The sequence below is a fragment of the Eutrema salsugineum genome, unplaced genomic scaffold (genome assembly GCF_000478725.1).
Source record: "Eutrema salsugineum unplaced genomic scaffold, Eutsalg1_0 scaffold_1, whole genome shotgun sequence".
Classification (NCBI taxonomy): Eukaryota; Viridiplantae; Streptophyta; class Magnoliopsida; order Brassicales; family Brassicaceae; genus Eutrema; species Eutrema salsugineum.
In genome coordinates this window covers 978,233-989,306 of record NW_006256909.1, presented here as the reverse complement: position 1 = coordinate 989,306, position 11,074 = coordinate 978,233, and the positions used below count along the sequence as shown (strand labels likewise).

The following is an 11,074-nucleotide window of genomic DNA, read 5'->3' as shown; positions in this document are numbered from 1 at the left end:
TATAGAAAAGATTTGCTTGTCTAGTAGTTCCCTAATCCACTAAAAAAACCGACTTCAATTACCAGTGAAATTCTGGTTAGAAAAATATTTATCATGTAGAACTAACTAGTATTTCAATTTTATTTTTTAAAAGGAGTAAAACAAAACGGGTACTGTAGAGACTATAAATAGGATTGAGAAGATGAACTTTAAGCCTCTTTCAATCATGAACTACTCGCCTTCTCCAACTTTTAAAACTCATATCATAAATAATAAAAAGTAGCCGAAAAAAAGAGAGTCTCTTTCTCTTTCCTTTTAAATCCAAATCCTATAAACTCCATAGCTTCTCTGTTCTTTACTTATACCTCACGTTATACATATATAGCTTCTATAAATGCTTCTCTTTCCTCTCGAATAATCTTCCCTCATTTCTACACTCACCTTCCTCTCTACATAAACCCTATCTCTGCTTCACTCTTCCTCAAACTCTCTCTTTATTCTAGTTCTCTCTCTCGCTGCTCTGTTCTTTCTCTCTCTCTCTTTCCCTCTCCCTCTCTCTAATAGGAAAATATGACGGTGGTGAGAGAGTACGACCCGAGCCGAGACTTAGCCGGCGTGGAAGATGTGGAGCGACGGTGTGAGGTCGGACCAAGCGGCAAGCTTTCTCTCTTCACCGACCTTTTGGGTGACCCGATTTGTAGGATCCGACATTCACCTTCTTTCCTTATGTTGGTAATTACTAATTTCCCATTCATTTTTCTTTTTATTTGCGTCTCTTCTTCTTCCTTCTCTTCTTAAAAAAAAAAAACAGATTTTTATCTCGAAAACTCTGTTTCTCAAAAGAAAGGAGAAAACAGAGGATACCAACCTTTCAACCTTCGATTAAATTAAAAAAAAAAACCATTTCCATAACTTAATAGAGCTTAGTTATTATTGTTGGTATTTGTATTTTTGTTTTTCGTTTCTAGTATTTTTTTCTCCGACTCTTGATAAGATCAAAAGGCTCATCATTTATAGTTTCTGAACCAAATACATCGAGTAACTAACCAGAAAGTTAAAAAACTTTTAAATTTATTTAAACAGGTAAAAAACAAATTTAATAACGGAAAGAAAAATTGAAATCGTTTTTGTAACAGGTGGCTGAGATGGGTACGGAGAAGAAGGAGATAGTGGGCATGATTAGAGGTTGCATCAAAACCGTTACATGTGGCAAAAATCACGATTCCCCTAAACTAAACGACGTCGTTAAGCCCCTTTACACTAAACTCGCCTACGTTTTGGGCCTTCGTGTCTCTCCTTCTCACCGGTATGGTTCCGTTTTTCCCTCTAATCACGCAATTACAAAGATTCTGATTTAATTAGTAGGGTAATTAAAACTAATGATTTACTCATTAATTTTGTTTTTTTTTTTTTTGGCAGGAGGCAAGGGATAGGGTTTAAGCTCGTGAAGATGATGGAAGAGTGGTTTAGGCAAAACGGTGCCGAATATTCGTACATAGCAACTGAAAATGATAATCAAGCTTCGGTTAATCTTTTCACCGGGAAATGCGGTTACTCCAAGTTCCGTACACCGTCGATTTTGGTCAACCCGGTTTACGCGCACCGGATCAACATCTCACGGCGAGTCACTATCATCAAATTAGACCCGAGCGATGCAGAATCCTTATACCGACTCCGGTTCAGCACAACCGAGTTTTTCCCGCGGGATATTGATTCGGTGCTGAATAACAAACTCTCCCTCGGAACTTTTGTCGCTGTTCCACGTGGCAGCTGTTATGGATCCGGGTCTGGATCATGGCCCGGTTCGGCTAAATTCCTCGGGTACCCGCCTGAGTCATGGGCCGTGTTGAGCGTGTGGAACTGCAACGACTCGTTTCGGCTAGAGGTTCGTGGCGCGTCGGGATTGAGGCGCGTGATGGCTAAAACGACGCGCGTGGTTGATAAAATGTTGCCGTTTTTGAAACTCCCTTCGATCCCATCGGTTTTTAAACCGTTTGGGCTTCATTTTATGTACGGAATCGGAGGAGAAGGCCAACACGCGGAGAAGATGGTGAAATCGCTGTGTGGTCACGCGCATAACCTGGCGAAAGAAGGAGGTTGCGGTGTTGTGGCGACGGAAGTCGCCGGAGAAGAGCCGTTGCGGCGAGGAATACCATATTGGAAAGTATTATCGTGCGAGGAGGATCTTTGGTGTATTAAACGGCTTGGGGAAGACTATAGTGATGGTGCTGTTGGTGACTGGACTCAATCGCCACCTGGCGTTTCGATTTTTGTGGACCCTAGAGAATTTTAAAGTTTTTTAACTGTTGATAATAATTTAGAAACTTATTATTAACCTTCATCTCATAGTAATGGATTTTTCTTGTATAAGCTTTTTTTATGTTTTATATATCATGATGGGTCTTTTAGTTTTAGAATTAGTCTTCTTCCTAGGTAATCTTCTTTTTTTTGTTTGTGGGTGTTAAATTAGTGGTAAGAGGCAATATCTTCTACTTTTGGGTTTGTGTCTTCTTGTCTTGTAAATGGATCTAGCTTTTTAAGATACTTTTTCTCTGGCCAAATCAAAATGCCGACCTGATTTATTTTTTGTTTTTAATGTATATTGAGAAATTTAATGAACGCATTAATACGTGGAATGAAGTAATTTAATTCCTTTAGATGCAATAATCTTGCAGACAAAATAAAATTTATTTATGACCGTAGCGGAAGGTGTATGTACAGAACCTACTACCAATAATGATAAACTTAATTACCACTACTGGGACATTAACCTGTAACTGTTTTTTTTTTTTTTTTGGTCGTCAATTTTGCGTGTTAAAATTTCAAAAAATCAAAAGTAATAATTGTGGAACAAAATTCATTAAGCCACCTATTTCCATGGAATTTTACTATCCCTTTGTTTTCCTAAATTACTATATGTATAAACTTGTTGGATATCCACTAGAAACTCCCATTCAAACTAACTAGAGAAAGAAGCACATTTTCTTAAGAGTAATAAATAAAATAAAATATGATGTATTAGTTTAGTTGTTCTTTTTTAGGTGGGATTTTGGTTCTTAGTACTTTACTAATTCGAGATTGATCATTGATGGATATTGGAGAATAAAATCACCTTTTGATATCGCCAATCTTACGTGTAAATGACATGAAAAATCAATGTCATGGACCACATTTTTTTTCAATTTTATGGTCCCAAAGATGTATATAAACTGATAGATTTATATGTTTCTTTTGTTGGTTTGCAGTAGCATGATTGAAACCTTTGAATCGGGTTTGAAAACGTGTCTTTGTCCAAAAGAGGTATTGTCGAGTACTCGTGAGCACCGATCGAGTCAGGGAAAGTTTATACTATAAGGGTCTCTTGTTCATCGCATAATAAGACATGTGGAGATTTCTTCTAAGAGTACTACTTTGTGTTTGTGGATTATATTTCAGTTATAAAAACTATATACGTGCGTATGTTGACCGGAGGTTTGGTTTTTAGCTGTTGTGAGTTTATTACATTTGCCTTTCTTGGCAATATATGTTAGGATGTTTTGATGATTAATCGGATCCCATTAGACCCGGTTCGAATAGGACATTAGGACATGTAGCCATGCAGATTAGCTGTGCTTTTTTTCGAAGTGTAGTCTCAATGATTCATTGTTTTGTGATTTTGCGAAACAATTTGTGGTTCACACAGGTTCGATGGATTTGAAATCGGCTCGGTTCTGACGAATGTCTATCATATATGCAATCTAGTGATATGTATGATGAGAAGTGACTTAATTTTTTTTTTGGATGTACCATAAATACACTATTAAAGCTTGATCGTGGATTTGATTTTTGAAACCATGGACCATAGTTTTTTTTAAAAAAAATTGTAGCTAGTAAAAATAACAATATAGAAAACTAATGAAAGTTAGGTTATATCTTCACGAGGTTCTCAAGTAGAGGATCATGTGAATCTTAACGCTTAAGGATATTAAAGCAAACATATATAGAGGACAAGCGCCAAGTAGCAAAATGAAAATTTAATGCAACAAGCTGAGAATTATATATCTCTTTTTTTTCTGAATTAGTTAACGATCCATATATTATATATAGACAATGACGTGAGGCCACAAAAGCACTAGGCTATAAACATTTAGGCGATAGAAAAATTTAAGAATCTTTACACTTTTTACTTTCATGTATAATATTGTATATAACTAGTTTATATCCCAGTATGATCTTGCTTCGAAGATTTACTCGTGTAACTGAAGAAGACTACGAAGATTTACTCGTGTAGTGTAACTGAAGAAGGCTACGAAGATTTACTCGTACAACTGAAGAAAGATTCTTGCGTTTTAGACTTTTTAATAGATTGTAAAATACTGTATTCGTAACACTTAAATATTGTTATTCACCTGATGGTTTACAAATCTATGCTTAAAGATGATTGTTTAATTGAAAATTTGATTTTGTAAAAAAACTACTTATAATTAACCTCGTTGACAAACAAAATCTTTAACCAAATATTCTTCGATTACGTGAATACGTGATACATATTTCAACATTCAAACCTGCATCATTTGAATCAAATTAGATTTTGAAATAATATTAATTCCGTTTTATCTAACTGTAGTTACAATTTTTTTTTTTTTTGAATTTATATATAGAAATGTCGGCGATGTTGTTCAACACCCAAACATCTTATTCAGTTATTCTCATCTATCCCCCACAAAAATATGGCCGTGATAATTATTCTAAGGGAATATTCAATATGCGAGTGCATCCGTAGGGAAAATGATGTAACATTAGTGGAGGTATAAATATATTATTTATTTATTATATAAAGAAAACGACGAGGAAGATTTTCAGTACAATGACGGTGGCGAAGTATGTTAGAAGTATCATTATTTTTTACCGTGTAATTTCTCAACCTCAAGAGCAGTAAACAACTTTTTTTTTTTGTCGGGGAAACATAAATAATATAAGATTGGGGATACGTAAACTCAATTTAATGTTAAAGTAAGCTTAAAACATGGTTGCTCGGACAAAATTTTTTAAATTCTCTTCTCACTTAAATTAAACTTTCTTCCATGGAAGGTGAAAAATTAAATCAATACTTCTTGTTAAACATCTCAATGAAACTCTTAACTAATTAGAAAAAAAACAATGAAACTCTTACAAGACATGCATTAGCTCTATTAGGAAATAACGACTTGGGCCGTAGTCAGTCTTATTGAAGTCTCAAGACTGGCCGTACGCAAGTTCAAAACAAAGCCGAAAGTGAACAATTTTTCAGAACCATTTCTTATTAGGAAGATTTGCATATTTACGTTGCTTTGAGTTTACCTATAGCTCTATAAGTGCACCGATTTGATTGCAATGGTCTTTAATTCGATGGATTGATCTTTCTTTGCATTAGAACTTGAAGATCTTAGATTTTAGAGCTTTTTCTATGTTTGAATATAATTGCATTAATCTGGGCAAAGATCTGTTGAAATACTACTTTTCTGTTGATAGATGATTATAAAACTTTATTTGAACATTAAAAAAAAAAAAAAAACTATCTTCTCATTATTATTTCAAGAACCATTTCTTTGTTTTTAACACTTCCATTTTAAAGTGATAACAAAGCCAAAAAAAAAAAAACATCTAAACACCATAGCTACTAAGGAAGGACACCAAAGGGAATCAAAAGACAACAAAATGGTAACTCTGAGAAATTGGATCTTGGCAAAGAGAAAAAAAAGTTAGTCATGGGATGAACATTTGAGCAACCTAAAAAAAAAAGATGAAATCTTTTCTGCTTCTTGCTTCTGCTAATGCTTCTTGCTAGTAGAAGAAGAAGACTTAGAGTCATCATTAACAGAACCAGGACTCGAAGTCCCTGAGCTACTCATCATCTCTGCACTTCTCTCTTTACCAGACCAAAGCTTCGAGAACACTCTAGAAACTCCCAATCCTCCTCCTTTCATCAACTTCCCTTTACTGTTCTCTTGTTGTTGATTCTTTGCGAGTCTTAGATTCGCTAACTCACCCCTCAATGCTTTGATATCTTCTGTGTCCCAACACTCGGTGTCTTCTTCAGTGTTTGTTGATCTTGAAGCCGGAATTATCTCCGGCGTGCTGTTTCCCGTTGATGATGAACCGTTGTTGTTGGCTCTTACCTGTTCAAAGAAGAGCACTTGCACCACCACACGCATCGGTAACCGCTCGTTTTGAACCGCATGCGCACAAGCTTCAACCGATAGTTTTCTACAGTCCATTAGCCTGCAGATTCTCTTCTTCTCGCTCTTGTTGATCTCCGGATGTTCCTGATAAAAGACGAGAACAAATCAAAAATCTTGATTAGTAACTTGACCAAAATCTTGGTTTATTAGTAACCTACTCAAAAAATCTTACCTTGAGAAACATGTCGATCGCGCGATAAACTCCATCATGAGACTGTCTCGGAAAGTTCGAGACCATTTCCGCAAGTGCAAGGAACTTATGAAGAGGCAAATTACTCGAATCTCTCGATTTCTCAGCTAAGTAACCATCAACGAGTTTCGCAACCGATGCTTTCGCTGTTAAATCATCCTGTTCAGAGTGATTCCTCGCGTCCCGAGATTTCAAGAAAACCTCAACTAAGCTCTGCATCAAATCAACATCATAAAGCATAACATCACCCAAACTCGCCTCGTCTAATCTCTCGCCTACTCTGTTTTTTAACTCTGTTTCTTCATCACAGCCAAGAAAGATCGAAGCCCGCAATAACTTAGTCAAGAAACTCGAAGAAACGCTGCGTCTCTCATCAGGAATCAGCTCAACGATGGAATCAACCAATGCTCTGTATTTCGCAAAGTCAGTGATTTGTACCGAACCGGTTTTGCTGAATCCCGGAATCCTTCTAACCGCGTAAGCGTGCAATGCTTCTCCGATAACATCAGCAGAAACTTTCCCTCTTGCTTCGATCGTAGCGATCGCTCGTTTATACAAATCGATATGAAGATCACAAAGATCCTCGACCCACCAATCTACAGGAACCGCCTGAGGTTTTCTCAATCCGTTGTCAAGATTCTTCTTTTTGTTGTAAGTGTAAGACCACTCGACTTTCGAAGTGTCGATCGAAGCTCTAGAGGCGATGGAGTCAAGACAACGACCGGTTAGCTTCAGTTCTTCAGCGTATGGAGACAGAGCTCTCGTGGTCTGAAGCACGATGATCGAATCTTTCCAGGTTTGGAGTATGCTCGAATTCAAGAAAACTTCAATCTTGTAAACAAGGTTTCCTTTTTCGACGGTTTCGTACATTTCGAGAAACTCAGCGGCGCAGCGAGCAGCGACTACGTTGTAAGCGTTTAGAGTAACAGTCATTCCGTAGCAGAATTTAGCACAGATCTCAAACGAAGCAGGACCACCAGGAATCTCTGCTATTTCAATCTCATCTTCTTGATGATGAATCTGATTGTCGTCGTTTGTTGATGATGTTGCTGCGATTAGTTTCTGCAAGCGTGCGCTTTTCGACAGCAATGGAAACTGAAAAAAAAATATCAAAACATAAAACAACAATTTGTTGAATCAACTTTTCATTAGATTGAATCTTTCTCTGTAAAGCAATAAGATGAATCTTCAGTGTTTACCTTGTGAAGATAGAATTTGACATCGCCAATGACTACAATAACATCTGTAGCTAAATCGCTTGATACATACCTTCAAGAACAGAAAGCAGCAAAGTAACTTGTCAGAACACAAAGATTATAAACTTGTTTTATTGTATCAGATCCATAACTTTGATTCTATAATTCGATTTTTGATTAAAAAAAAACGTTGTTATAAACAAGAAGAATATATAAGGTAAAGATGAGGATTTTGAACACAAACCTTGCATTGTCTCCTTCAGATTGAAACGAATCAGGTTTGGATCCAAGTTTCATGAACTTCATGGTCTTGAATTAGTGAAGAGATCTCAAACAGAAAGCTAAAAAGACTCAAAACTGTAAACTGTGTTTCCACTCTCCCAAGAATGCTTCCCGAGTCAGAAACAGAGAATGAAAGACTCTGGAAGGAAAAAGGGTCTCACAGACACTTAAGGAAACATTGTTAATGGAGTCTCACATCTCAAAGAAAACATTGAGAAAAGGGAAAAAAAATTGATATAAAAGAGAAAACTTAGAGATGCACAAAACACCCACTTGAAAGCTCGAATTTACTGACACAAACACACACAGATAAACTCTTTTTTAATAATCAAATTCTTCTCTTTTTTCAAAGTGCTTCACACATTCACATACACAGAAACACGTGAAACCCTTTTTATCTCTTTTTATTTTAGTCGTCCACTGTGAAATAAACAACAACAAACGAATCCAAAGCTCGAGTCTTTGTTGGGTTTATGGGCGATGGCTATAAAGCGTCGTCGTTTGGTAGTAAATCTACAAGAATCAAGAAGACGGAGAAAAATTAGAAGATTGTCACTATTCAAGAGACAAGAAAATCGAATCTTTTTGGATGTTTTGCTGAAAAGAATCTAACAGAAACAAAAACATTAGTGGCAGTGATCGTTTATCTCAGTACAAGAGGACTGAACGTTTTTTTTAATAAAAATAGTTCTTTTAATATCAGGAACCGATTCGATTCTTTCAAACCCTAAAATCCTCAGTTGCAAAACTTCAATGTAAGAGAAACCAATTTAAGATATGAATTTCAAAACAACGAGGGTTTATAGCAAAATTGTGACCCGTAAATTTGAAAAATTGGATTCACCACTAAATGTAAAGAGTTCTTAGAAAAAAAAAATCAGCTAAAAAATATCGAAAATCCAAAGGTTGTGGTACCTCTGTTTCTTTTCTTCTTCAGAAGCCAACTTCAGTTTTTTGAAGCTCTCCTAATCATGAGCCATCACCAGAAAATCTAATTGCTATATAATCGTGTAAATTTATCTTCTCTCTCTCCTCTTTCTCTCTCTTTAGTCTTGACAGAGCCCCACAAAATTAGATAAAATCAAAAGTATGAGCTGTGTTCTTCAACTTTAAACCCCATGAACACAAAATGGCGCTACAAACCAAAACAGATCAGAAACCTTTCTTCGAATTAAGCACGACTCAGATCAGGTTGATGATAAAAGATTCTACTTTGTTCTTTTTCTTAAGCGATCAAACAGTGACCTCTCGTTATAAAAATGGATGCTTTCTTCTTTCTTGTATTTTGGAAACTGAGAAAAGTAAAGAAAAAAAATGGAGAAAGGAGCCAAAAAACTGAAAGAGAGAAGAGGAAGAAGGCGAGATAGAGAGAGAAAGGTGTGTAAAGCTTTTTCTGTAGAAATGCACGCGAAATCTGACAAAGCACTTACTTGTGTGCCCCCTTCTCTTCAGACAAACTTACCTTCTTTTCAGGATATGTTTTCTTCTTTCCTTTTCATTATCTCTCTCTCTTTCTGCTTTTCTCTCCACTTTTTTTCTGCTTCTAATTAATCTCCGCTTTTCTTTTCATTAATCACATTATTTTCAACATATTTTTTTACTTTAAAATAAATGCCTATTTGTACCCAAAAAAAAAAGAACTATAATTCGTTCCTGTCGAATCCTAACTAATGAAATAATAGATTTGGAATGATTTATCATTTACGCCTATCTTTCCTACTTTTATGATACTGCAGGAACATTGGTATATACGTGAAATTGTGAGTACAAGCATATGGTCAACATTGCTGTCTCTTACAGCATCTCTTAAAAATAAATATTATTATTTTAATCAGTGTTTTATGTAAAAATAAAGAAAACGTTGCTTATATTAGAACACCTAAGAGACGTTTTTAAAACATGTGGATGCATATGATTGGTTCTTCAATATAGAGAAAAAAAAATATTTTTTCCTTCCTCACCTTTATCCTGACACATGTTTCATCATTATTCTTTTCATTTTAATAAAAAATATTAAAAAAATTATTAAGAAACCCAGTTGAGTTTCAACAATGTTCATGCTTTTAGGACTTAAAAATAATATGTAAATAACAAAAAAAAGTCAAAGAGTTTGAAGACCTATTTGGACCTAAAGATTTTTTTTTGGGTTGTAGCAGCTTCTTGATTAGGTTCATCACAAAGAAAATTATTTTGTAGATCTTCAAAGATTAATATTAGATAATTAGATGGTAAAGTGTAGGATGCATGTGGCAGCCAATAAGAATCCAATGACTGTTAGCTGAAAAGAAGTTAGAAGTCGATTCATTGCTGTTTCATCTTCACATGGTTTATACATCTCACGAATCTATTCACATTATCCAATAGATTTCCCTCTTCAATTTCTTTATATTGTTTTATTTTCTAGTTGTCCTTGATGAGATTAGCATCCAGCTACTCGCCTACTTCTGATACTAGCAAGTAAATGTTTCGACATCATGGATTGACATCTAAATGCTTGCTTAAGAATGTTTATTAATCAAGAAGATACTTCGACCATATATATTGGTGTAAGAAAACAAAGTTAAATTGGGTTTTCTTCAGACCGATCCTGTCGAAGGACTGTATTTGAATGACTATTTTCTTGTTTGTTGAAAACAAAATATCACAAAATGATGTCACTTTGATCTAAAATATTAGATGGGGTGATAAACTGTCAAAATGTAACATCGACTAGTCATATATGAATAGATTTTCAACATGGTTGAGATTAGCATACATGTTTTCTTTTGTGGAAAGTTGCAAACCAGTAAATCAAATCCTGATATTGAGCCTAGATATACAGTGGTTTATGGTATTTAAAATGTAAAGAGTTTTTTTCTTTGAAACATCCATGTGATTATAGCAAAGCACATGTCCTAAGATTGCAAAGGATGTGGCATAAATTTCGAAATGCGCAAAATTAATAAATAAAACACCATTTGGAATACAATTATACAAATCTAGTCTAGTTTAATGATGATTCTCTTTAAGTCTAGTTTCATGTTTGTGTATTTTAATTTTTTGAACTTAGAGGATAAAATATTAAATATTATTAATCGATTTGACACTCACTTAATTTTAATGCATGCAAAGGTTTTAGAATTGTTTTATATATATCTTTTAAACGAACGTATGAAACGCAACTAATTCTAGGACATGCATGTTATTTCAAAAACATCTTGAATGCGCTTGACGTAATTTCTTATAAA

The 11,074-nt window shown here is 35.0% G+C and overlaps 2 protein-coding genes across 2 annotated transcripts; one reads left to right on the top strand and one right to left on the bottom strand.

Annotated features, from left to right (window-relative positions):
- Positions 1-355: 355 nt before the first annotated feature.
- LOC18030118 (probable N-acetyltransferase HLS1) lies at positions 356-2,539 on the top strand. Its single transcript, XM_006411810.2, has 3 exons — positions 356-711; positions 1,116-1,285; positions 1,399-2,539. The coding sequence occupies exons 1-3, from the start codon at positions 550-552 to the stop codon at positions 2,270-2,272; spliced, it is 1,206 nt and encodes a 401-aa protein (XP_006411873.1). The 5' UTR covers positions 356-549; the 3' UTR covers positions 2,273-2,539.
- A 2,994-nt stretch (positions 2,540-5,533) lies between these two features.
- On the bottom strand, positions 5,534-9,304 carry LOC18030116 (BTB/POZ domain-containing protein NPY5). The gene is made up of 5 exons (XM_006411808.2): positions 8,763-9,304; positions 7,810-8,360; positions 7,569-7,638; positions 6,352-7,464; positions 5,534-6,263 (listed from the first exon to the last, which is right to left on the bottom strand). Exons 2-5 carry the CDS (start codon positions 7,869-7,871, stop codon positions 5,769-5,771), a joined length of 1,740 nt encoding a protein of 579 aa, XP_006411871.1. The 5' UTR covers positions 7,872-8,360; positions 8,763-9,304; the 3' UTR covers positions 5,534-5,768.
- Positions 9,305-11,074: the final 1,770 nt, after the last annotated feature.

Excerpts from the sequence above, each read along its gene's own strand:
- LOC18030118 (XM_006411810.2), top strand. The coding sequence starts at position 550 with ATGACGGTGGTGAGAGAGTACGACCCGAGCCGAGACTTAGCCGGCGTG. Across the intron at positions 712-1,115 it reads CACCTTCTTTCCTTATGTTG|GTGGCTGAGATGGGTACGGA; the intron begins GTAATTACTAAT and ends TTTTTGTAACAG. Across the intron at positions 1,286-1,398 it reads CGTGTCTCTCCTTCTCACCG|GAGGCAAGGGATAGGGTTTA; the intron begins GTATGGTTCCGT and ends TTTTTTTGGCAG.
- LOC18030116 (XM_006411808.2), bottom strand. The coding sequence starts at position 7,871 with ATGAAGTTCATGAAACTTGGATCCAAACCTGATTCGTTTCAATCTGAA. Across the intron at positions 7,639-7,809 it reads TCTGAAGGAGACAATGCAAG|GTATGTATCAAGCGATTTAG; the intron begins GTTTGTGTTCAA and ends CTGTTCTTGAAG. Across the intron at positions 6,264-6,351 it reads CGATCGACATGTTTCTCAAG|GAACATCCGGAGATCAACAA; the intron begins GTAAGATTTTTT and ends GTCTTTTATCAG.